Source organism: Garra rufa, chromosome 7 (genome assembly GCF_049309525.1).
Source record: "Garra rufa chromosome 7, GarRuf1.0, whole genome shotgun sequence".
NCBI classification, from domain to species: Eukaryota; Metazoa; Chordata; class Actinopteri; order Cypriniformes; family Cyprinidae; genus Garra; species Garra rufa.
Window position 1 is genome coordinate 14,737,157 of NC_133367.1, and position 26,789 is coordinate 14,763,945.

The 26,789-nt window shown below is 36.5% G+C and overlaps 3 protein-coding genes across 6 annotated transcripts in view; 2 read left to right on the forward strand and 1 right to left on the reverse strand.

The window, feature by feature from the left end:
- Positions 1 to 2,158, forward strand: part of LOC141337961 (uncharacterized) — a 28,493-nt gene extending 26,335 nt beyond the window's left edge. The window contains exons 11-15 of the mRNA XM_073843535.1: positions 208 to 240; positions 1,030 to 1,173; positions 1,266 to 1,406; positions 1,481 to 1,626; positions 1,878 to 2,158. Coding sequence (XP_073699636.1) covers positions 208 to 240; positions 1,030 to 1,173; positions 1,266 to 1,406; positions 1,481 to 1,626; positions 1,878 to 1,880 — 467 coding nt within the window. The 3' untranslated portion in view covers positions 1,881 to 2,158. The remainder of the gene's footprint in view (positions 1 to 207; positions 241 to 1,029; positions 1,174 to 1,265; positions 1,407 to 1,480; positions 1,627 to 1,877) is intronic.
- Positions 2,159 to 11,526: 9,368 nt separating this feature from the next.
- Positions 11,527 to 14,768, reverse strand: LOC141338583 (CD48 antigen-like). Of its 3 annotated transcripts, none has more exons than XM_073844178.1 (5): positions 14,385 to 14,766; positions 13,975 to 14,274; positions 13,557 to 13,862; positions 13,339 to 13,397; positions 11,527 to 12,566 (listed from the first exon to the last, which is right to left on the reverse strand). In XM_073844178.1, exons 1-4 carry the CDS (start codon positions 14,425 to 14,427, stop codon positions 13,366 to 13,368), a joined length of 681 nt encoding a protein of 226 aa, XP_073700279.1. In that variant the 5' UTR covers positions 14,428 to 14,766; the 3' UTR covers positions 11,527 to 12,566; positions 13,339 to 13,365. The 3 variants fall into 3 exon arrangements, with proteins under 3 accessions (XP_073700279.1, XP_073700277.1, XP_073700278.1); XM_073844176.1 differs by lacking the exon at positions 11,527 to 12,566 and having other exon boundaries at positions 12,603 to 13,397; positions 13,557 to 13,659; positions 13,756 to 13,862; positions 14,385 to 14,768; XM_073844177.1 differs by lacking the exon at positions 11,527 to 12,566 and having other exon boundaries at positions 12,603 to 13,397.
- LOC141338582 (uncharacterized) lies at positions 13,775 to 21,015 on the forward strand. Of its 2 annotated transcripts, none has more exons than XM_073844175.1 (7): positions 13,775 to 13,905; positions 15,698 to 16,027; positions 16,625 to 16,746; positions 18,055 to 18,217; positions 19,915 to 20,226; positions 20,402 to 20,511; positions 20,825 to 21,015. In XM_073844175.1, the coding sequence occupies exons 2-7, from the start codon at positions 15,739 to 15,741 to the stop codon at positions 20,843 to 20,845; spliced, it is 1,017 nt and encodes a 338-aa protein (XP_073700276.1). In that variant the 5' UTR covers positions 13,775 to 13,905; positions 15,698 to 15,738; the 3' UTR covers positions 20,846 to 21,015. The 2 variants fall into 2 exon arrangements, with proteins under 2 accessions (XP_073700276.1, XP_073700275.1); XM_073844174.1 differs by lacking the exon at positions 13,775 to 13,905 and adding an exon at positions 14,829 to 14,916.
- The last annotated feature ends 5,774 nt before the right edge of the window (positions 21,016 to 26,789 follow it).

Sequence of the window (26,789 nt, forward strand, 5' to 3'; positions counted from 1 at the left end):
CTATACAAACTATGACCTTAGGCACATGACAGAACATATAAATATACAATACAGAGGTCTAGTTGAAGTTAAAGTTTGTATGTTGGTGTTGATTAAATAGCCTAATAATGTTTATATTTAAATTGTAAGTTGTTACGTGTTTATAGTTTTCAAGAGTACACGGGAAACACAGTGACTAAGATGAACTTCTTTTATTTACTTATTTAGGAGCCTTTGATTTGGATGAAGTGTTGTTACCAGGTATGTATGCCATCGCTACTGTATGTCTACTTGATCGGGAAAGCATCTGCTGTTTCCAAACATCTGGCAGACGTCTGTAAGATGTCAGTTTTATGTACATTCTAAATCATAAACATAAAGACGTCTAATAGAAGCTTAAATACTACTGAAGCCTTTTTGTTAAATTTTACAAATGGCTTGTTCTTTACCCGTTTAACAGCTCTATTAAATTTAGCATTATATTTAAAATGTATTTTTCAAACTGTCTGCAAAATTGTTAATCAAAAAAGTAAATTATACATAAAAAATATTGTGTCGCAAAATAAAGATAAATTTTTCAAGTTTCTCGAGAAAAAAACTAAACAAACATGACCTGCTCTTTAAAACATAACTGTTGTTGTAATGGTACACTCTAAACAAAAATAGTACTAAATATGTGGTTCATTGGCAGATCCACTATCATATAAAATTGAGTATATATAGAGTATATATATACACAAACTACAAATAAAATTTAGTTTTTCACTTATTATGTGACAACTTATTTACATTATTTGATATTTCTTTTGTAAGCTATGTACATTCGGGGCCTTTTTTAGAAAACAAAAATGGTTCTATCTACAGAAGTCTATGGAACGCAAAAACTTTGAAGCTCAATATCTCGAAAGTGCTCAGAATGCAGATCGAACCTTATAATTCTAAGGTGACGAAATGTAGATCCATAAAAGGTGCCATATTGCTTCAACCAAAATGGAACCTAATTGCTTTTTATTTAGTGATTGTGGTTTTTCTCCTATGTGTTTTGTACAGAAGTAAAGCCAGGAAAGTGTCCAGAAAACAATCTTGATGAAGTGGGCTTCTGTGCCGAGATGTGCTTCCAAGACAGTGACTGTCGGAACAATGAGAAATGCTGCAGCAATGGATGTGGACATGAGTGTATGCTTCCATATAGAGGTATTTATATGATATTAATGTGTGGGTTACTTATTTATTTTTGTTAATTACATTGAGGTGTTTAGTGATGATGTTTCTTCATGTTTAAATAGCAGAAAAGCCAGGAGTGTGTCCAAAAAGTACACTTGGATTTGGAGTGTGTGCTGAGATGTGTTCATATGACAGTGACTGTCCTAATGATGAGAAATGCTGCAGCAATGGATGTGGACACCAGTGTATGACTGTATTTGAAGGTATGGTATACTAATGTATTTTGTCAGCTTTTTTTGCAGTTATTGAGTCATTCAGCGATTATGTGTTTGTATAGAAAAGCCAGGAGTGTGTCCAGAGAAACTCCTTCGAGAACAGTCTTGTGACAAGTTGTGCGGCAATGACACTGACTGTCCGAAAGATGAGAAATGCTGCAGCACCAGATGTGGACGTAAATGTGCATTTCCAAATGATCTTTTAGAGGTATTTGTTATATTGATGCTTAGGTCCACAGTTTTTGAGTGTTTTACATATTTAAATGACTAATAAGTACCTGAATTTGCACAATAGTGCTATTTCAAACACATGGCTTTTCAGAATAAAGATTAATAATACTTGTAATACAATTCACTTTAAAAGTAAAACTTTTAGTATTTTGTGCTGTTTATGAGTTGGACTGTCGCTAAATTGACAGACTAAATCTGACTACTGATACTCTCTCTTTATCCATGTAGTGAAACCATGTCTCAAACCAAATGTGTGCTGACAACTCTCCCCATGATGATCAATATTTTGCCGGACAGATGTGTTGTCCAACCACCTGTGGCCATACATGCAGCTAACCATTCCGGTTTTTCCTTTGTGTCCTTGTTGGTTGTATTTTCTTTGCTCTCTCTCTCTCTCTCTCTCTCTCTCTCTCTCTCTCTCTCTCTCTCTCTCTCTCTCTCTCTCTCTCTTTCTATGCTATACTTGAGATCTTTTGCATTCATTAAATAAATCCCACAGCTTAGTGAAACTTCTGTGTCTGTGTTATTGTTGTTGGGGTAAGGTACAAATCTACCAGAAATCAAACCAAGAATGCAGGGTAACTCTAATGCAAGAGAAATGTAGTATTTGTGTAAATATTGGTTTATTAGTTTTGAGTTTTTTTTTTTTTTGTTTTTTTTTTAATATAGTCCTGATAATTTATGTCTGATAACTGAATCTTTTGACTCATTCCTTTTCTTAAAATATGATTGAAATGTGCTTATGAAACTTGTGATTTTATGAACTGTTTTTGTGAAAACCTGAATCTGAACTGTAAATCACTTTTTCCCCCATTATCATTGTATGGTTTAATGTTACCATAGACATTACTTCACCCTGCTCATACAGTATGAAGTATTTGTGTAGGTCTTAAAGTGTAGGCCTTTATTACAACTTACAAACTAGGTTTCATGCTGTGATAAGATTCAAGTGATCAGGACGTCTAAAAATGCATGAGACAATCTACACTGGAAAGAAACTGCACAAATGTGATCACTCAAGAGAAGAGTTTTGCCCAATTACATCTCCGTTCTGGCAAACAATTTATTTTAGGCAGAATCCCTGAAGTTCATACAAAGGTGACACCTCACATCTTCTCTGTCTGAAAAGGGTGATCACTTGATTATTTTAAATTACACCAGAAAAGACACAGTGGTGTGAATGTACATTGCACCAGAGAATTCACACTGGAGAAAAACCTTACAAGTGTTCAAACTGTCCAAAGAGATTCAGTCATGAGAGGATCTATACTGTATAAAAAAACATCTTCTTTTTGAATCTAGAGACAGACCATATAACTGTAATAAGTAAGGTAAAAATTTCTTAGGACACAAGACCCAAAGAGACACCTGAAAGTTCATAGACAAAGAAGAAGCCTCACATATTTCTCACATGTGTTCTTTGTATAGAAAGAATTTTATAAAGCTGGATCATTCAAAATCTGTTTTGAAAGCTGTTTTGAACTACAAACTCATAGATTTTGTCGGGTCATTTTCACTAAAACCCACAAAATAAAATCTAATAATATACCTGGCACAAAATTTAAAGGTGCCATAGAATGGAAAAATGAATTTACCTTGGCATAGTTAAATAATAACAGTGTAGTACATGGACGTGACATACTATGAGTCTCAAACACCATTGTTTCCTCCATCTTATATAAATCTAGTATTTGCAAAAGACCACCGAAAAAAAGGACAATTCCAACATAACACCGACTGTTACGAAACTCCCGGGGATCGTTAATAGTTACGCCTCCAACATTTGCATCGCCCAATCATCGGTAACGTCAGCACATCAGTTAAACAAGGCAAGCCACTGAAGGGACACGGTTAGCTTAATGCTAGCGCTAGCCTGTTACATTGCAATACATAGGATTTCACTTACCACATAAACAGAGAGATGACTGCGCTGATGATGGTGAATGATGGAGAAATAACACAGTAATCAGACTAAAATGTCCACGTTTCAAAACGGCAGATTCAACAAACCGCATGGGGCAGCCGTGGCCTAATGGTTAGAGAGTCGGACCTGTAACCCAAAGGTTGCAGGTTCGAGTCCCAGGTCCGGCAGGGATTGTAGGTGGAGATTGTGAATGTACAGCACTCTCTCCACCCTCAATACCACGACTGAGGTGAGTCCCTTGAGCAAGGCACCGTTCCCCTAACTGCTCCCCGGGCGCCGCAGCAATGGCTGCCCACTGCTCCGGGTGTGTGTTCACGGTGTGTGTGTTCACTACTGTGTGTGTGCACTTGGATGGGTTAAATGCAGAGCACAAATTCCTAGTATGGGTCACCATACTTGGCCTCACTTCACCTCCTTTCCTTTTATTAAAAGCGGCGAGAGCTCCTAATTATATTTACATTTACATTTACATTTATTCATTTAGCCGACGCTTTTATCCAAAGCGACTTACAATTGGGAATACAACAAGTGATTCATCCTAAGGAGGCAGATCAACATAGGAAGTGTTCAAAAATACCATATATCAGGCGTTGTTAGAAGAGTGCAGGCTAGAAGGAGAAGATCAAGAAAGAGAGGAAAAACAGGCTAGAAGGGAGTTTTTTTTTTTTATTGAGTCAGATAGTGTCGAAAAAGATGGGTTTTCAGCAGTCGTTTGAAAGCTGTTAAGGAGTCTGCATTCCGGATAGGGGTGGGAAGATCATTCCACCAGGCAGGAACGTTGAACGAGAATGTTCTGGACAGTGATTTAATACCTCTCTGTGGTGGTACAATGAGGCGTCTTTCACTAGAGGATCTCAGTCTTCTGGAAGGAGTGTAGATGTGTAGTAGTGAATGGAGGTAGGCAGGTGATGATCCGGTGGCTGTCCTATAGGCCAGCATCAGTGTCTTGAATTTGATGCGTGCTGTAACCGGTAGCCAGTGCAGGGATATGAAGAGAGGTGTGACATGGGCCTTTTTGGGCTCGTTGAAGACCAGTCGTGCTGCTGCATTCTGAATCATTTGTAGAGGCTTGATTGTACATGCTGGAAGACCAGCTAAAAGAGCATTGCAGTAGTCCAGCCTGGAAATGACCAGGGCCTGGACGAGGAGTTGTGTAGCATGCTCTGTTAGGAAGGGCCTGATCTTTCTGATGTTGTACAATGCAAACCTGCAAGATCGAGCGGTCTTAGCAATGTGATCTTTGAAAGTCAGTTGGTTGTCAAAGATAACACCCAGATTTCTGGCTGAAGTTGATGGGGTAATTGTTGATGAACCTAACTGGATGGAGAAGTCATGCTGTAGAGATGGAGTGGCAGGAAAGATAAGGAGTTCCGTCTTTGCTAGGTTGAGCTGTAGATGGTGTTCCTTCATCCATGCAGAGATATCCGCCAGGCAACCTGAGATCCGTGCAGCTACCGATGGATCGTCTGGTTTGAAAGAAAGATAGAGCTGTGTGTCATCAGCATAGCAATGGTAGGAGAAGCCATGTGCCTGTATGATGGGGCCCAGAGATGTAGTGTATATGGAGAAGAGGAGAGGTCCAAGAACTGAACCCTGAGGAACCCCAGTGACCAGTTGATGAGTTTTGGATACCTCGCCTCCCCAGGCCACTCTGAAAGACCTACCAGAGAGGTAGGATTTGAACCAGCGAAGTGAAGTCCCTGTAATACCCAGCATTGAGAGGGTGGACAGGAGGATCTGGTGATTCACAGTGTCAAAAGCTGCAGATAGGTCCAGCAAGATGAGTACCGATGATTTGGACTCAGCTTTTGCCGTCCGCAAGGCTTCAGTGACAGACAGTAGCGCAGTCTCAGTTGAATGGCCGCTTCTGAACCCTGATTGGTTAGAGTCCAGTAGATTATTCTGTGAGAGGAATAAGGATAGCTGGTTGAAAACAGCCCGTTCCAGTGTTTTTGCTATGAATGGAAGGAGGGAGACAGGTCTGTAGTTGTCTATGAGTGAAGAGTTAAGTGTAGGTTTTTTGAGCAGTGGGGTTACCCGGGCCTGCTTAAATGTAGTAGGAAAAGTGCCTGTGAGAAGAGATGTGTTGATGATGTGTGTGAGCGCCGGTAGGATTGTAGGGGAGATTGCTTGGAGAAGGTGTGAGGGGATAGGATCAAGAGGACATGTCGTCGGATGGCTGGAGAGGAAAAGTTTGGTTACTTCTGCCTCCGAGCAAGGACAGAAGGAGAAGTGGGGGGTTCCAGCCGTGATTGTGGTCAATTTTAGTTCCTGTATGTGTGGAGCTGAGAACTTATTATTGATCGATGTAGTTTTGTCTGTAAAAAATGTGCCGAAATCATCAGCTGTTATAGAAGTTGTGGGAGGTGGTGGAGGGGGACAAAGCAGTGTATTAAATGTTTTGAAAAGGTTGCGTGCGTCCGGGGAATTGTTGATCCTGTTGTGGAAGTATGAAGATTTGGCTGTATGTACTTGGGTAGCGAAAGATGAGAGCATAGACCGATACTTACTGAGGTCGGATGGATCCTTAGATTTGTGCCATTTTCTCTCAGCTGCCCTAAGTTTGGAACGATGCTCACGAAGAACATCGGATAACCAAGGGGTTGTTGGAGCAGATCGTGCTGGCCTGGAGGAGAGAGGGCATATAACATCTAGACAGGAGGTAAGAGTGGAGCATAAGGTGTCAGTTGCTGCATTAGTGTCCAGGGATGAGAAGTGAGTAGGAGAGGGAAGGGAGGAGGATACTAAAGAAGAAAGATGGGAGTGTGAGAGAGAGCGTAGGTTTCTTCTAAAAGTAACAGGTAGAGGGGTTGGTAGTGCACAAGTAGCAAGATGTAGGTCAAATGTAATGAAGAAGTGGTCAGAGATGTGTAGGGGTTTGACCACAATGTTGTCTGAAATACAATTTCGCATGTAAATGAGGTCAAGTTGGTTGCCAGATTTATGAGTGCTTGTAGTGATAACACGTTGTAGATCAAATGAAGCTAGAAGTGAATTGAAGTCAGCAGCATAGGGTTTGTCAAGGTGAATGTTGAGGTCCCCAAAGACTAGAAGTGGGCTGCCATCCTCTGGAAACGAGGACAGCAGCCCATCCAGCTCTTCTAAGAAGGTGCCAAGTTGAGTAGGAGGGCGGTAGATTACCACAATGTGGAGTTCGATAGGAGATGTTACAGTGATTGTATGAGATTCAAAAGAACTATAATTGCATAGAGGAGAATGGGTTGAGTATTTCCAGTTGTTAGAAATAAGAAGTCCCGTCCCCCCACCCCTTCCAGTCTGACGAGGGGTGTGAGAGAAGGAAAAGTTATTAGAAAGAGCAGCTGGGGTTGCAGAGTCTTCTGGACGAATCCAGGTCTCAGTCAAGCCTAGAATGCTCAAACCAGATTGCACAGAAAATGCTGAAATGAAGTCAGTTTTGTTGACAGCTGATTGACAGTTCCAGAGTCCAACCGTGAAAGAGAAAGGTTCAGTGGAAGAAGTGTCGATAGGACGCAGGTTAGATATATTGCGTCGACGTGTGCGTGTGATATTAGTGCGGTGTGAAGAGACCACCGGAATGAGTTGGAAACACATGATAGAGGAGGACAGAAAGAAGAGTGAAATAAAGGAAAGGAGTACTTAAGTGCGTTGTCGGTGTCGTTGCTCGGATAAGTCGCGCAGGAAAAGTCGCAAGTCTTTACTCTCGTCAGTCTTCACGCGAGGAGGCTGAACGCTTCCGCTGACGCTTCGGCGTCAGCTGTTCTGACGCAGTTAAATAGACAACCAAACAGTGCTTCAATGATAAAAGCTAGCCACGCCTCCTAGGCTCAGTGAGCCGCAAATGTCTCGCCCGCACGCAAAATGGCTCAATCGAAACTCAAAAAACAACAGCTTCGCACTTGTAATAGCTCCAGAAGGGAACGATATGACAAAAACAAAAGCTTCCCTTGGCCGTATGCTCAGTTATCAATTTTAATGATTGCAATAAAAACTAGAATTTAAAGCAAAAACAATCGCAGGACAAATAACAGAAGAACACTCCTTTTCTAACAGTGAATAGATGTAAATAAAACAAACGAATAACTAAATAGAACAACGGAGTACTTTGAGAAGCAGCTCAAAATTAATATTAACGAATAAGTGAATAGAAACTACAGAGTGCCTTTTAGAAGCAGCTCAAATTTAATATTAACCAATAAGTAAATAGAAACTACAGAGTGCGTTTTAGAAGCAGCTCAAATTTAATATTAACCAAAATAGAAACTACAGAGTGCGTTTTAGAAGCAGCTCAAATTTAATATTAACCAATAAGTGAATAGAAACTACAGAGTGCGTTTTAGAAGCAGCTCAAATTTAATATTAACCAATAAGTAAATAGAAACTACAGAGTGCGTTTTAGAAGCAGCTCAAATTTAATATTAACCAATAAGTAAATAGAAACTACAGAGTGCGTTTTAGAAGCAGCTCAAATTTAATATTAACCAATAAGTGAATAGAAACTACAGAGTGCTTAAGAGAACAGCGGCTTAAAATTAATACTTAGGAATAAGTAATTAAACAGAAACGACAAAGTGCTTTTAGCAGCAACTCTAAGTATATATATATATATATATATATATATATATATATATATATATATATATATATATATATTTATCCATGTGTGAGCTATTGAGACGAGCAGCTCTGTGCCAATCAAAGCAGAGCTCATTAATATTCATGAAGCTTCCAAATAAGGCAAAAACAGACTGTTTCATTCTAGGGACAAATCCTAGGGTTGTAAATGGACCTGTAAAACCATTTCTGGAGATTTTTTGCCCTTTCCTATGTCATATACCTTCTATGTAGATATCAGAGAACAATTTAAAATATTCTCTCAATGCATTCTATGGCACCTTTAAGAGTTTGAGCTTGGCTGGGAATTCTGGACCTCACCAAAAGTTCTAGTGAGAAAGGCCAACTCTTAGATGGTAGTTAAAATGGCTGATCCTGAAGATGAACTTGTTCAGCTTTGGACAATGCCTTTTCGTATGAACATATAGCATTAGATTGTTAAAAGTTCAGAGGTATTTCTCTCTCTCTCTCTCTCTCTCTCTCTCTCTCTCTCTCTCTCTCTCTCTCTCTCTCTCTCTCTCTCTCTATAGCTCAAGTCAGTTTTTTTATGTTTAGGTTTTGAAGTACTCCAGGAGATGGCGACAAGTGAGTGTGTTTTTTCCGTGTTTTCTGTGTCCTTCTTTTTAGGTGATTTAGTGAACTGAATTTTGAAATGACAGAGTCTCATGCAACTAATTTTGAATGTTATTAAATTTATTGCATAGAGCTGCAATGAAACATAGTATTCAGAGTGAGTACTATTATATATATATATATATATATATATATATATATATGTGTGTGTGTGTGTGTGTGTGTGTGTGTGTGTACCTGGTATTCATCACGTTGTGGGGACCAAATGTCCCCACAAGGATAGGAATACCAGTAGATTTTGACCTTGTGGGGACATTTCTCAGGTCCCCATCAGGAAACAGGCTTATAAATCATGCACAATGAGTTTTAATGAAGTTCAATGAAGTAAAAGTGTGCACAATCTCCTGTGAGGGCTAGGTTTAGGTGTAGGGCGATAGAAAATACGGTTTGTACAGTATAAAAACCATTACGCCTATGGAATGTCCCCATAAAACATGTAAACCCAACATTTGCATGACAGCTTTCACATTAACCAAACATACAGAACTCTGACGTCCAACGAACCCGGGTGCGCACCAAAACGTGCTAGTGTGAAAGTGTCCCCAGTGTAGTCTATTTCCCAAACGAATGCTTTTATGAGTCGGTTCTTTCTAGTGAGTTTTTTTTTTTTTTTTTTTGTAAAGCCATTATTATTATCACATAAAGTATAATCCATTGGCTGGTGCCATGCAAAATAATTAAAGATTATCTCTTGAACTTCCATTTACCTTTTTATAAAAATGTAAGTACCGGTATTAAATTAGGACCATGTGCTATTGTTTTATCTTGCCTAAATGTCAAAACTGTTGGCCTACAATTATAGCTACATCTTGAATATATCTTTAGTAAAATCCTAATACTGAATTTTTTTTTTTTTGCATTATCATGGGTCATGTTTTGTCCTTAGGAAAATGAACCATGGTTTAATCAGGCCTATGGTAAAAGTATAGTTGTAACCATGTTTTTTTTTTTTTTTGGCATTTTGATTACAATTTGTATAACAGAGTTTTACTACAAATACCATAAAGTGTAGCAAAACCTTTGTTAATTTGTGGTTACCATAGTTTAACTATAGTAACAATGGTTTTTGGTTTTTAGTGAAAACATGGTTAATTTTTGTAAGGGTTGTATTGTTGTTAGCCTTAGCTCCCTCTAAACGTGTTATAAAACAATGTGAATATTTGTCTGCTAAGTTCCTACTCTTTACAAGTTATGCCATTTTGTTAATTTTGCAGCAAACTGACTGCTATTGATAATATTTGCAAGCAGTTTAATGCTTAACTAATTAAACAAAACTACAATAGTCTATTTACAGATGTATCTGACCTGTAAATGAAGTAGTGAGGAGAGTTTCGACTCTGCTCCACCTGGGCGCTCCATTCTCGAGTCTTGCATTATTTTGTGCGCGTGGCGAATTGCGTTGTCAGTCAAGACGAACCGGATTACGATTTATTAGAGTATTATTATTGAATGGCGAATTTGGAAATAATCACTTTAGTACATTCGGCAGGCAACAGAAACAACAACAACAACAATATATATGAAAATAAAATATAAATAAAAAATGGCAGCAGGCCGGTTCTCCCGATGGCCAGTCCGCCTCTGTGTAAACTACAACTCACTGTGGGACTTAAAAATAGTGTATTTCATTCTTAAAAATAAAGGTTCCAAAAGGGTGTCGTTGCGGTGATGCCATAGAAGAACCATTTTCAGTTAACAGTTCATATAAGAACCATTTTGAAGAACATTTTAAAAATCTAATTGACTTTAAGAACCTTCTTTGCATTCAAAAGATTCTATGAATGTTTAAAGGAACACTCCACTTTTTTTTGGAAATAGGCTCATTCTCCAACTCCCCCCGAGTTAATAAGTGGAATTTTACCGTTTTGAAATCCATTCAGCCGTTCTCCTGTTCTGGCGATATCACTTTTAGCATAGCTTAGCATAGATCATTGAATCCTATCAGACCAATAACATCGTGTTCAAAAATGACCAACGAGTTTCCATATTTGTTGTATTTAAAACTTGACTCTTCTGTAGTTATATCGTGTACTAAGACCGGTGGAAATGCAAAGCTGCGAGTTTCTAGGCTGATAAGATTAGGAACTACACTCCCATTCCGGCGTAATAGTCAAGGGAGTTTGCTGCCGTAATATGACCGAAGCAGGCGGAGTATTATCAGAAATGAGTTCCCAGGTAGTTTAGCATTTGCACATGTGCTGCGTGGTATTACTGCTCCTGCTTCAGCCTTATTACTGCAGCAAACTTCACCAAGGGGTCCTAACCAAGCAACCATGAACAAGCATCCACAAGCTGAATGTAATCAGAACTTGAATTTATTTTATTTTACTTATTTTATTGTACTGTTTTTTGGTCATCAGGCTTTATTTTGTCTCTTGATTTTGTGGCTTGCCTTGTTATCTTGTTGCATCTTGGGAACTAAAGGCGGAGTATTATCAGAAATGAGTTCCCAGCTAGTTTAGCATTTGCACATGTGCTGCGTGGTATTACTGCTCCTGCTTCAGCCTTATTATGGCAGCAAACTTCCTTGACTATTACAACAGAATGGGAGTGTAGTTCCTAATCGTATCAGCCTAGAAAATTTAAGCTTTGCATTTCCATCGGTCTTAGTACACAATATAACTACAGAAGAGTCAAGTTTTAAATAGGACAAATATGGAAACTCGTTGGTCATTTTTGAATGTGATGCTATTGGTCTAATAGGATTCAATGATCTATGCTAAGCTATGCTAAAAGTGATATAGCCAGAACAGGAGAACGGCTGAATGGATTTCAAAAAGGTAAAACTCAACTTATTAACTCGGAGGGAGTTGGAGAATGAGCCTATTTCCAAAAAAAATTGGATTGTTCCTTTAAGGTTCTTCATAGGACCATTGATGCCAATAAAGAACCTTTATTTTTAGGAGTGTTGCTGACTGGTTGTTACGACAAAGAAAAATGTAAGTAGTTAAAAATACATAATTATGAATTATAAAATATGTTGATTATTAGCTTTAAAACGTGACACCAAGGGGTCCTAACCAAGCAACCATGAACAAGCATCCACAAGCTGAATGTAATCAGAACTTGCATTTATTTTATTTTACTTATTTTATTGTATTGTTTTTTGGTCAACAGGCTTTATTTTGTCTCTTGATTTTGTGGCTTGCCTTGTTATCTTGTTGCATCTTGTCTTGTTTATAGTGAGACTTGTGTCTGTTCTTGCCCTATATTCCAAGTTATATGCTGGTGGCGAGACTGTCTGATATTCTCATGTGTCAAGCCTCTGGTTCTGCAAGAACAGTCTTGTCAAAATACCACCACTGCTCATTCTGTGTAACCCAAGTAATTGACAGATAGAAAACATTTAGACATTTATTACATAAATGTGAAAAGGACAGGAAAAAACATAACTAAACTGTAATACTCACTGAACTGGCTTATAGTCTGTACACTCTGATCAATGTTATTTAGAAACAAGTGTAAACAATTTTAAATTACTTTGGCTTACTTGTGTTTAGGGTTTTGCATCTCAAGTTTTGCAAAGAGTCCAATTTGCAAACAGTGTCTAACTGCCTGAACTTGTTTAAGGTTTAAGGTCATAAAGAGTGTTTTTGCCCAATTAACATGTTTTAAAAGAGTAGTAACCCTTTGTTTTTTCTTATGTTTGATGCTACTGATGAAATGGCATTTTATAAACAGATGTAATTTATTCATGGATATAAAGAGGTGAACAAATCTATTCAACATGCAGTCAAGTTATTGTCCAGTGGCTAATCCGTTGATGTCTGAAAAAAAAAATTGAGGTAAATTTCACGACAGAATCCTGTTTAACATTGTTTATTATCTTAAGTACTGTTTAGATAACTTGCAGTGAGTCAAGCAGATAAAAACTCAGGCCTCAGTATAGCAACAGCAGCTCAGTTCTGTATCTAGATTTATACCACTTTATACAGCCTTTCATAACTCCATAAAATAGTAACCTGTGTTTATAGCTTGCTTCCATAGAAATTTCAACAAAACATTTAACATTTATTAAGTTACTGACCTACCCAAGGTCTACTTTGGAACATTTTATAACACCATAAAATGTAATCCGAGTTTATATCTTGCTTCCACAGAAGCAAGCTTTGTTTCCATGATATATTTAATTATATTTAAGTGATCAAGGACATACAAAGAGCTTGAATTTTGATCAATAAAAATTCTGATTGTTTATGGATTTGTTTTATAATGTATCTATTTTGTGTATAATGGAAATCTGACTTGAATGAAAATAATATATTGGGCATTACCCATAAATCAGATCACATGCAACAGTAAATCAACACTAGGTGATAGTCCACAAAAAATTAATAAAAAAAACGCATGGTAATCATTTAGGACATTCTAAGTTTTTCATGAAACTGTTTGCCAAATTCAAAAACAAAACATGCCAAATATGCAATTTACAAAAACAAATCTTCCATATGAGTTTTTTATTTATTTATTTATTTATTTATTTTTTTACTGTTTGGTGAACTTTGATGTCATAAACCAGTGCAACAACAGCAGCCATACCCACAACAGCAGAAACTACCAACTGGATCACAGCTCCTTTTGACACCGGTTGTCACAGTCTGTAGAAAGAAATAGGCATTTCTTTAAAAAAAAATGCATTATACAAATTCTTACAAACAGACTTTGACATGTCTACTCTTATTGTTTTAAAACATCAGGTACCGGTATTTAAGGTGTTAATGCATTATGAAGAAACGTTGATATATCTACTGTTCTACCTGAACATTTCTGACAGAGTTGATCGATGTCCAAATGCTTGGTCTGTTGGCTGACGGGATTGTTCACTACACAGCTGTAGGTGTTTTCATCCTGATGTTCTACCTCCAGAGGTAGAGAGAGACTGATGCTGAGATCAGACACACTGATGTTGGACAATAAACTGTTTTCTTTGTACCAGGAGAGAGTCACATGACTCACATTCAACACTGAACATAGCAGAACAGTTTTGGATGCTACTGCTGCTGATGATGATAACGATGAGCATTGAGGAGAGTATCTGGTGATGACAGGAACAGGCACAGGAGCTGGAGAGTAAATAAACAATTCCCAAAATAAATGCAGTTGATGGTAGGTAAGAGAGTTGTTACGTAAATTTAAAACGTACATATAGGCTAAGTTTACATCTGTAATACTCACCATAAACAGTAACAATTAATTTTTTTTGCAACTCTTTTTGTCCTGAAACGATGCTTAGTTCATAAACTCCAGTGTGTTCATTAGTGATGTTTGTGATGGTGAGATCTCCAGTCTCTCTTTGGATCAGCAGTCTGTCTCTGAATATCGGAAGAAGGTTCACCTTCTCTGCTGCGTTTATGAGAGTTCTTCTCGATCCAAAGCGCCACTCGATCTCATGATCGCTCTGTATTTCAGTAAAACCAGTACGGAGAGTGAAAGAACCCGAATTTATCGCTGACACTATCTCATCTGTTTCAGCGTCTAGAGATCAAAATTAAATGTAAATGTCAATGTTAATATTTAAATAATTTAAACCCATTGATCCTTAAATGTTTCAGCATGTTTCAGCCATAAATACATTTATTACTCACCTATCAGAGGAAAAAAACATAAACAGAACAAATACAGAATCATTTTCTTCAACCGTTTGAGACAGATCCGTTCTGATCCGTTAATGTCTAAAAGAAAAATTAGGTCGATTTCATGAAACAACAGAGTCGCGTTTAACAATGTTTCGTTGTCATAAATACTGCGTGTAGATAATTGCGGTGAGTCAAGCAGATCAAAACTCGTCAGCCTAGGTCTGAGCGCTTCCGCGTAACCTTGTGTTTATAGCTTGCTTCCACAGAAATTTCGAAAAAAAAATTCAGACTTACCTGTTACTGACTAAGATTATGCAGAAGATTACAAACCTCGAATAAACGTAATAATTTTGACCTGCCCAAGTTCTACTTTGGAACATAAATTATGACGTGACACACCCGCTTTCTCAAGAAAACCATGTGACTTGGAAGGTTTACGAGTCCTTCATCATTCAATGCTGTTGTAGGTGAGACGCGGTCAGAAGCGACATAACAATGAGGATTAATACCTTTCTTTTTGGGTTTTTATTACTCGTGAACGGTGAGTAAAACATATTTGTATGCATTTAACATATTTGTTTCAGTTAATCAGAAACAGACTGTTATCTTGTTGTTTTAACCAACAGTTTTTTTAAACAAACGTGATTTTTGACAGGAAGTTGTTTGTACACTTAAGTTCAATAGTGAACACTAGAGGGCGCTGACGGCCTATAATATTCCGATTGCATGAAAGCTGGCTGCAACACGAACGCGTGTATTGTTTTAACGAAACAGAACAGAAAATAATAAAAAAAGGTGAAATAAGTAATTCTCTCATTTAATCAGTCAGTCTCTTTATTGGACTTTAGTGTGGTTGAGTTACTGTCGGTCTTATTCAGGGTGCGGCTATACGTCAAAGTAGGCCTGCTATTTGCCATAAACTACTATCAAATTCCTAATTATGGCTATTGTAACATTAGGACTACCTAGGGTGGGATTTACTTGTTTTTAAGTGTTTTAACAAGATTTACTTCTTCAGAATAGCTATGCCTCAGAAAATACAAGGTTAAAAAAAAGTTAAATAAATATTCAACTTTTTTCCCTTCATTTTGTAAGACTGTAAGAACCTCATTTTGTAAATATACCAGACTACTGACAGGTTGGTGTATTAAGAGACTTGGTAAAGTGACTGGTTTTATGGTAAATAGATAATTGCAAGGGTATGTAAACTATTTAATTTAATTTAGCATTGCACAAGAACATGTAGCACAAATATTAAAGTATTGTTTAAGTTTACAATACCACAATATTAATTAACAAAATTGCTTCTGTTTGTCCTTCAGGTGTGTTTGATGTTGATGCAGATGAAGTGACAGCGTCAGTGATGGTGGGAGATTCTGTCACTCTACGTACTGATGTTTCTGAAATACTGATGGATACTAGGATAATATGGAAGTTTGGTAATGAAATCATAGCTAAAATGAATAAAGCAGATGGAGGAAATGCCTTTACATATGATGGCCCCGGTGCAATATTTAAAGACAGACTGAAGCTGGACAAACAGACTGGATCTCTGACCATCACAGACATCAGAACTGAACATATTGGACATTATAGTGTAGACATCAAGAGCACAGATGCAAAACTGAAGACATTCCAAGTTACTGTCCGTGGTGAGTAACTCATGTCAATCGCCTGTGGACAGGTTAGATCATGTGGAATGAATATATTTTTTCTTAACATTATGAGTTAAGCTATTATATTATTATTATTTATTTTTATTATCATCATGTTATTGTTGCAACAGCAGCAAGTGGTAAAAATAAGTATAATGTGATAACACAAAATGTCACTTATGCCAATTATTAGTTTTACAATTACTTCACATTATCTGAAGAAGTTTGAAATTTTTATGTCAGCTTTATAAGAAAAAAAACAAACAAACAAAGATGTTGATGACCAAATCAGATGTCTTAAAATTACACAAAATTAGTTTTGTATTGAATTACAGTTTGTTCAATTGTTTAATTTATCTTTATTATTGTATTTATGTCAACCATATGAGGCTATACATTTACGGGATCTGAAATGCATTTGAAATTCCGATGTATTCTTAAAACAGAAAAATAGCTTTATAGGAGGAAAGTTTATTCAAACTTTTCTGTCTCCGAATTTAGACTCCTCTGGTTTTATGGAAATATCAGCATATAAAGTCAATATTTGTTTTAAACAATGTTTGTGTGTGCTTCTCATGTTTGTTGTTGAGACAGATGATGTGGTGTCTTTGTCAGTGATGGAGGAAGATTCTGTCACTCTACATACTGACATTAATATACAAAGTGATGATCAGATACTGTGGAAGTTTGAAGATCAAGTCATCCCTATTGCTCCCTTAACCTGTTAACAGTCACCCCCACTAGCTCAGCTCAAATCTAAACATGACCTACACAAACGAAAACAGTCACAGTTCATGAACCCTCTGGACTACAAACATAACTATGGGCTCTTTAGAAAGATGCTATTTCTCAGTTTGATGTCCAAGAATCAAACTGTAATACCTTACTGTTGAACAGCAATAAGTGGCGCTTAACTATTTTGTTAAGTATTGCTCTATTAATTTAGAATAAGAGATATTTAGTAATACATATATGAAATGTTGCCAGAGCAACTTACAAAATATGTGACATTAAAGCCACTTGCTTGAATAAGATTTAATTCAAATTTAAAGAGGCACCACTAATAATGAGATTATTGTTTTTAGTGAAAGTAACCCATTAATATGAGGATGAAACACAATTCAACACTATTTAAAACTGAACGTAATTGTTGAAGCATTCATTTACTAACACGAACAGTGATGGTACACATTTACACCTGTTCATACAGCAGTGTGCATCCACTAATACAATTTTCCCTCCAGTCTTTGTCTGAGTTTTAAAGTTATAGTTGAAAAGAGGACATAGGTTTTCTATATGCGGTAAGCAATATGAGTGCACAGAATGAATTCTCTTGCCATATACACTGGCATATGATACATGTAGTATTATGTTTGTACACCACACTACCATGTGTACCTTTCTCAGCTATAAGGCAAAGATTATACTGTAGGTTGTGCAGGTTTGGATGACCGCAGTGCTCTAAGAATATTCTACATTATTATCCAATCAGCGCTGCGCAGAGAACACCGGGATCTGAGTTGTATTTATTTATTTATTTTTACTTACGTACGACTCTAGAAAGCTTCATATATTGATGTACAACTAACACAACTTTGGAGTGCATAATTTACTACAAAATGGACAAAGAATTATATCGGATGTTATTTAAACGGCAGAATTCATCGATATCTCTCTTACATCAGCACTTTTAAACCAAAAAGTCCTAACATATTTTTTTCTTTGGGTTATTGCGGTTAAAACCGTGCAGATGTTTGTACAATTTGATTTATTTTTCATCACTACTAGACAGAAACTGGTCAGAACTCTGTTTCGATGTTGCGTGTATTGTTGACAACTCTTGCTCGGAATTAAAATGGTGTCATGTCTATGACATTACGATCATAAATAATGATGCTAAAGCCTTTAAACTTTAAATTGGGGTATTATTTGTAAAAATTCATTACAATTTGATAGTAAAATCATGTAGTAAAAGTAAACTAACAAACATTGGAACCGGCCATGGTCTCAAGCAAGTTAATGGATTAAACAACCCTGATGACGCAAAATGGAGAAATATTCGTCTGAATGATAAGAACCGAGACCTCATCATCAGCAACATCCGAAGCGATCAGTCTGGATTGTATAAAGTGGAGATCAACACCATCAGCATGGTCTTGCACAGAAAATTCCTTATTGCTGTTGGTGGTGAGTAGATTCTGTTAAATTCTATCATATTTTGAAATCATAGACATTTTTTTTAAAGGGATCATCGGATGCAAAACTAACTTTACATGTTGTTGAACATTAATGTGTGTTGGCAGTTTGTATACACAACCACCCTACAATGATAAAAAATCCACCCATTGGTAAAAATCCATACAGCGCCGTTGCGCTCCGGGGCGCCCCCTGTTCGAATCCCGACTGGAGGACCTTTCCCGATCTCACCCCTATCTCTCTCCCACTTTGCATCCTGTCAATTCTGATCTGTTCTATCAAAATAAATCTTAAAAAAAAGTAATATTCCCTTTTTAAAATCAGGTCATTCTCAGCTTCCTGTCATTGTGACCGCACACCGACAGAGGACACTCCCACAATAGTAGATTGACATGAGCGCCTTACCTTAGACCGGCCCTCACCTTGCTGAAACAGTCCAATCACCATTGTGTCGACTCAGGTGCAGAGGAAAACAAGAATGTATCCGATTGAACAAACTGATGCTGTTCTGTTGTTGGATGTAATAATCAACATAGCAGTAATAATTTATTCCCGACATCTGAGCCACTGAAGATGCAGAGTTTTAACTTTACTTTTTTTTTTAAATGAAAGTGCCGATTCCCAACTACATATGCGTATGTTCGTGCAAATCATTCCTGATGCAGCTTCACTCACAGCATAAGTGAGTATAAGGGTTTTTTTTATGCATCTTTGCAAATGGCATTTCTTAATAAGGTGCTTGTTGGCAAGTTTCGTCTCTAAATGCGCTAAATGCTGCTTAACGCACAGAGAGGGGTGGGGCGAGCAGAGCTCATTTGCATTTAAAGTGCCATACAATAATATGAGTCAATTTTTTGCAGAGATAATTTTGACAAGGTAAAAGGGTGTGTTTTTACACTACTACTGAGAATTTTTAACCAATGTATATTATAGACTTTTCATTAAGACCCTATAGAATCATATGAACTTGTAGAAAATAGGCATCCGATGACCCCTTTAAAACATCTATATAACATCTGACAGGATGAGGTCTGACGTCTTAGAGACTTATAGGAAATGATGCAGATGTCCATCGCCATGATAACTTATGCTATGAACTGTTACAAACTTTGGGTTTGACAGAGAACCTTTTTGTTGGGGACCTAAAAATAACGGTGCTTTAAAAGGTTCTTTACAGCGATTCCATAAAAGAACCATTTTTGGTTCCACAGAGAACCATTCCATCAAAGGTTCTTTTAAAGAACCATCTCTTTCTTACCCTTTTATAATCTGAAGAACCTTCTCTTGCCACAAAGAACCTTTTGTGAAACAGGTGGGTTCTTCAGATGTTAAAGGTTCTTTACGGAACAATTTAAACAAAAAAAAGGTTCTTCTATGGTATTGTGAAGCACCTTTATTTTTAAGAGTGTATCTAAACAGGGTGAAAATCTTGAAAATCTTGAGATTATTTCTTTCTTAACAGCATTTCTTCCTGTACCTTGTAAACACAACCTTGTTTCCAGACAAATAAAACCACCTGCCTTCACTCTTGACCTCTTACTCAATTCTTTGTGAATGAAAATAAAGTGTCATAGCAGGTTATTATTTTTTTCCCCAGAGAGCTGCCTGTTCTTTACTTTTCTCTAAAAAAAAATAACTATTCATATATTTATTTACATGTTCTCCATATGTGTTTGTTCCTGTTACAGGTGGTGTAAAGTCAGTATCAGTGATGGAGAGAGATCCTGTCAATCTACATACTGGTGTTATTGAAATACGGGGATATGATCTGATAGAGTGGAAGACTGAAGGTAATCTTGTAGCTGAAATCAATAAACGTACCAATCTGTTTGGACCTCGTGATGAAGATGATTTGAGATTCAGTGGCAGACTACATCTTCATCGTGAGACTGGAGATCTCACCATCAGTGACTCCAAAACCACTGACTCTGGAGATTATGATCTACACATGAGCAACAGCGCATACACCTTACAGAGGACCATCAGAGTTATTGTCAAGAGTGAGTAGAACTTTTATTTTTTTTTTGCATTATTCTGATTATGAACATGCTGTAATGGAAAAATAAATATTTTTGGTAAATCTGAACTCTGCAAATGCTATGCTTTTTTGTTACATTTTTTATAAAGCTGATTTTTAACATTCACACTAATGACTGTCTTTTGTTATCATTACAGCTCCACCTCAGTCAGGTGCTGCATCAGGGATATGTGGTGCTGGTGTTGGTCTGGTTTGGGCTGTAACTGTGTTTTTATTGGCAAAATTTGTAGACAACGAAGGCAAAGGTGTAAGTATTACATTCAAATCATACAGCAAGAGCTAAAAATGAAATGATTTAGTATTTGAAAGAAATGAATAAGCAAAGTTGAGTTTTTTATGAGTTTGAGCTTGAGTTGTTTGTTTCTACATGTATATTTGAGAAAGTTTTGGTTTTTAATTTAAGTATAAAACTGTTGAAAAGATAACAGATGATTGATTTTCCTATTGTAAGTTATCCTGTAGTGAAGGATAACTTATTATTATTATTAAAACTATTATTAATTATTACTTGTTTCTTGTTTATTGTTTTTACTGTGATTCTTTATGTGTTTTTATAACAGGTTTCAGTGAATATAAAGTAAATCACTCTCTGGATCAGCATGAAAACTATATAAAAACAACTGTTTATAATCATTGTAATTTGTGAAAAGTATAATTGTTGTGCCATTTTCATGAATCTTTATGTGCATGCAGCGCTGATACATATGGATTTATGTACAAAAAACAATAAAGCCAATCAAACTTGATGAAACTGAGACTATTTTTTTTTCGCCAGAGCGAAAGTGTGGATGGTTTGTAAGTTGTTTTTAACCATAATTTTACCATAAACAAGGAAACTATCCAAAATGGCACTACGGTGAAGAGGAGGAGAAAGTTGTTGAATAATGTCGTTATTTTTATTTTCTTTGCATACAAAAAGTATTATTGTAGCTTCGTAAAATTATGGTTGAACTACTGATGGCAGATGGACTATTTTGACGACGGCTTTCATACTTTTCTGGGTCTTGACAGTGGTATTTACCTGGCAGTCAATGGGACAGCCACAAAGCTCCCGGTTTTCATCCAAAATATCTTAAATTGTGTTTTAAAGACAAACAAAGCTTTTACGGGTTTGGATGGACATAGGGGTAAGCGATTAATAACAGAATTTTAATTTTGGGGTGAAGTAACCCTTTAAATAAGCCCAAGACGGATAAGTTGCACATGGCGGAACGAGTGAAGGAGACAGGAGACTGAATGAAAGAAAGTGAAGATTCACGCTCTAACAGCAGATGGTGCTGATGGAACAGCAGAAATGCAGCCTTCACCCCGGTAACCCCATAACAAAGCAGCTGTGCTACCATTCAGATATTGTATTTGCTATGGTATTCATGGCAGCACTAAATAAATACTATAGATTTAATAGGCTATTTGTTTATTTTGTACTAGATATAATTTGAATCTGTTTTGATTCTTTATTGTTAAAGGCTCCATTAGTTAGTATTAGTTAATTTATATAGCTAACAAAAACTGCCAATGAAAAATGTGTCTAAAGCATTCATTAGTCTTACTGAATTTCAACATTTAATAACATGTTATTAAAACCTAAATTTGCAACTGTATTAATAAATGAAACCAAGCTAACATGAACAAATTACTAGGATAACCAAATGAGACTGAAAACAGCCTAAGCTGTGAATGGTTGGCTGGTTGTAGATGGTTTAAGCTGGAAGTGACTGATTTTAGCTGGTCTCTCAGCCTGGCTTACTCGTTTTCATCACTTTTGCTTTAATTCTTGGGCACTGACTCGTTGGCCAAACAGAACATCCAATCAGAGTTCTTAATTGCACAGACGGTCCCAACACCGATTCAACATTCTCGGTTGTGGAAACTCCCATTGAAGAGAGTTAACGTTTGGAACACATCAAACAAACTAGTCTGACAGACGCTGCTCGACGGCTTGGTGTGTCCCAGCCTTAAAAGGTCTTTGAACTATAAAAACTTTGTCGTTAGTCTAAAAACAGCTTATATTGAAGGCAGTCTGCCAAAACCATAGCTTTTGGAATGTTCCTATGTATGATGTAATAGGGAGATTAAGCACTGCCTCCTCAGAAGAAGATCGGAATTGTTACCTGTTAAGCCCCGCCTCTCAGGGAACCAAGGTTATGACAGTAACTGGAGCAACAGAATTTGATGCAGGATTTTCAAAAAGATTGAAACCAAAAGATGATATTGTTAAATTAAATGGCCCTCAGAAAACAGCACGAAATAAAAACCCAAGATCAGTTCATTGCTTCACCAGAATCAATGCCATCTAATCTTTAAACATTAAGGATTGTAACAATATGACAAAAACTGCATTGTTTGCTAAAATCACAAGACTTGAGGAAGTTAAAATGGTCTCTGAACTGTTGGTTTGTAGCAAAATTCTTATGAAGCAGTGCTTCTTATAAGCACCCAAAAGTATTTTATAACAGCGTTTTATTACTCAATGCCAGGCAAGAACAGACTTGTACTCAAGTTTGCAGACCTATCTTCAGCTTGTTGTCAATCAGCAAGTCTATGTAAATTCATTTTAACTGAAACACCCTGAAGGCTGAAACATCTTCTGTTTTAACAGTTATATGCTGGAAGTGTCAAGATCTAATATGCTCTGATCTAATCTCTCTCAGAATTTCTCAACCGCAGACACAAGAAACTGAGATCCAGCAGCAGCAGAGGCCAGCACAATCAGAGATGAGCATTGGGGGTGTGAAAAAGTTTGTGGGCCGGGTATTGGAAAGATAAAGAAAGACAATCATCAATAAAATTAAGCCAAATAACCTTTATGAGCACTTGCAGACATGTACAAGCTGTATGCAATCAGAACTTCTGCTTTACGTTAACTTGCAGGTAGATTGAAAATATCATTATACATTATTGTACTGTATTAATGTATTAGGCTAATATCATTACTTTCCTAAACATGGCTGACAGAGTTGACTGATGTCCAGTTTGGTTTGGTTGCTAACGGGATTGTTCACTACACAGCTCTTGAGTAGTTTATTTATTTAATGTACATTATTTATCTATTTATTTAAATATTTTGAATGTTGATTATTTAATCAGTTATTGTTATATTCACATATGCTTCAATAAATGATCTTCTGCTCTGACTTCAGTCATAATTCTTGTTTAGACTAAAGTCATTTTTTTCAAATGCAAGAATTTATTGTTCTGTCCAAAGATACTACTACTTTTAATAATCATCATCATTTAAGGCACTCTATCATTTAATACACAGTTCTGAATATTGAATATTTTGTAGAATATGTTCTTTTTTAATTACAAAAAAGGTCAAAAGCAAAACAGAACACAATTTACAAAAACACATCTTCCAAATAAAACACTTAATTGCCAGTTTTGCCAGTAATGTATAGGAATAGAACAATTCTTATTTTCAAAAAATCAATATCAATTTATGCCTATTGTCTTTTAATTGTCTTATTAGTTTCTTTACCAGTTTCCTTAACTGTACATTAAATGATATCAGTTGTAATAGATTGGTATCAGAACATGACATTAGAATAAGTAATGCACCATTATCATTATATTGATATTCTCTTAAAAATACATTCATAAAAAGATATAAACAGTTTTTGTTTTTACATTACTATTCTATTTGATGATCTTAGATTTCCTGTCCAGTTCAATTCTTCTGGAACTGATGTCATAAACCAGTACAACAACAGCAGCAACAGCAGCCATGCCCACCACAGCAGAGATGACCAATCGGATCACAGCTTCAGTCGTTTGACTCCAGTAGAGGTCACAGTCTGTAGAAAGAAGTACCTACTTGTTTAAAAAACTCTTTGATATACTCTTACTGTTTTAAGATGACAGTAAGACAGTGTAAAGGAACGCTGGTGCACTGTCCTACCTGAACATGTCTGACAGAGTTGATCGATGTCCAGATGCCTGGTCAGGGTGCTGACAGGATTGTTCACTACACAGCTATAGGTGTTTCTATCCTGATATTCCACCTCCAGAGGTAGAGAGAGACCGATGCTAATACCAGACACACTGATGTTGGACAATAAACTGTTTCCTTTGTACCAGGAGAGAGTCACGTGACTCACTTTCACCACTGAACACAGCAGAACACTTTTGAACGCTGATGATGATGATGATGATGATGATGATGATGATGATGATGAACATTGAGGAGAGTATCTGGAGATGACAGGAACAGGCACAGGAGCTGGAGTAAAATAAAACAAATCCAAGAATAAATACAGTTGACAGTAGCCTATATAAAAGTGGTGTTATAGGCTACAAAGAAAACTTAAATATAAAACATTACTATTTACATTTGTTATAGGCTACTCACCATAAACAGTGACAATAAATTTAATGTCCGTCTTTCCAAGATCGTCACTTAGTTCATAAACTCCAGTGTGTTCATTAGTGATGTTTGTGATGGTGAGATTTCCAGTCCGTCTTTCGATCTGGACTCTGTCTCTGAATATCGGAAGAGTGTTGTCCTCCGCTGTTTTGTTTATACGAGTTCTGCTTGATCCGAAGCGCCACTCGATCTCGTGATCGTTCTGTGTTTCAGTAAGACCAGTGGGGAGTGTGAGAGAATCTCCCTCCATCGCTGAGATAGTTATATATTTTGTAGCACCTAGAGAACAAAATTAAACGTGTGTGTATATATATATTTAGTTTACAGATATATAAATATTAACTAAATCCATAAACACATTTATTACTCACCAATAAGAGGGGAAAAATGTAAATAGAATAAAACAAGCGTGTGAATCATTTCTTGAACCATTTGACCGATCCGTCCAGTGGCTGATCTTTTGATGTCTAGGGAGGAAAAAAACACTCATACCCTCATCTTAACTTCGGAATAAAACGGAATGCTTTTAAAACTCCAGCAGCTCTTTTTCTGAGTCAAATTGAAACCTTGCGGTCAAAGGGTCGCATTTTGCTTCGTGGTCTTAACTATTGTTTGTAGATAACTTATGGTGAGGTAAGCAGATAAAAACTCTTCAGCCAATTAGAAACCAGAAAAAAAAAAAAAAAAGAAGTGCGTGTGTTTGTGTAGACCTGAACGCGTCAGTAAAAGCAGCAACTTGTGTTGCGGCTCAGTTTCGCATTTTGATTTATATCTCTAGCCTTTTATAACACCATAATATAGTCCACGAAACAAGTTTGTTTCCAAGATATATTTAATAGTGATTTTACCAAGTACAGATCCCTGACACACAGCTCAAAATAAAGAAATAGCCTGGATCTGCATGGACAAACTATTGGTACTATTTTGTGTATAGTGGAAATTTAAAGGAAAATTATTTATTTGTCCATTAACCATAAATCAACTGCACACATGCAACAGTAAAGAAAGAAGCAAGACTTTTGTCCATTCAAGAGAAACCACATTCATTTGACCGCAACTGGTTTCACTTTGACTTGGAAATAGAGTTGCTAGTGTCAAAAGCATTCAGTTTTGTTCCAAAGTTAAGATGAGGGGATGAGACCTCACACTACATAAAAGCTCAGACAAGTTTACACTTTTTCTTTTTTGATTGCATGTGATGACATGCAGTATTCTTCAATGCTTGTTTATTTATTTTCACTTTGAATTCCAGTAGGCCAAACAAATCAGACTTATGTTTATAATTTTACAATAAATTTCAGTAACCAATTAATTTAAGTCATCGTAGGGTGTCTGATCTGCATATTGAAAAAATCACAAACACAAACACTACTTTTTGAGTGAACTTTATTTTATCAGACTGACATCCAGTAGACCACATCCTGCAGAGCTGTTTGACAGTATCTCTCTCAGCAGATGCAAAGTGACCTGACTGATGCACTTTTTATTAATTAATTATTAATTTATTTAATTATTTAGTTATTAAGCGACAAATAAGTCATAAACAACTACCAAACCATGCCATAGACAAATTTGGCCTGGATATATATACTTTTTAATGACTTTTTTAACGTCTTATTTCATTGTGCAGATTACGCTATTTTAACATCTAACTAAACAATTTCTCAAAAGTTGCAGTTTGGTCTGGTTTTGTTTTCGTAATAATCACACAATATGTACATATTTTACTACTTACAGCAATAATTTTAGAACCTTTTTATTTCAGCTACATTAGACAGTTATCTTCTTATTTTTTATATCTACAATTTTTTAACAAAGATGTAGACTAGCACTTTTCTACAAACATACGTTGTGATAAATCACTGCGTAATACTTTTTAAAGGTATTTTGAGGGTAAGTTGTAATCGTGTGTGTTTAGTATAGTGAACACTATTCTGAGCGTTACTATTTTACATGAAAACGGGCTGCAACATGAAAATACAGGCCTACTGTAAGCAGAACCGAAAAACTGAAATAAGTCACTCTACCTGAATCATGCTATCAGGATTTTATTTTTTAAAATCACGCTGCATCATCAATCGGCAATATTGGCGTCACTAAACATAAACAACCAGACGAAACTCGCATATTTTGCTTATTATTGCAGCTGAAAATGGCTAAGT

Coding starts and splice junctions, on each gene's coding strand:
- LOC141338583 (XM_073844178.1), bottom strand. CDS start 14,427: ATGATTCTGTATTTGTTCTGTTTATGTTTTTTTCCTCTGATAG. Junction 14,275..14,384: donor ATGTTTTTTTCCTCTGATAG/GTGAGTAATAAA, acceptor TTTGATCTCTAG/ACGCTGAAACAGATGAGATA. Junction 13,398..13,556: donor ACTCTGTCAGAAATGTTCAG/GTAGAACAGTAG, acceptor TTCTTTCTACAG/ACTGTGACAACCGGTGTCAA.
- LOC141338582 (XM_073844174.1), top strand. CDS start 14,871: ATGAGGATTAATACCTTTCTTTTTGGGTTTTTATTACTCGTGAACG. Junction 14,917..15,697: donor GTTTTTATTACTCGTGAACG/GTGAGTAAAACA, acceptor TTTGTCCTTCAG/GTGTGTTTGATGTTGATGCA. Junction 20,512..20,824: donor TAGACAACGAAGGCAAAGGT/GTAAGTATTACA, acceptor TTTTTATAACAG/GTTTCAGTGAATATAAAGTA.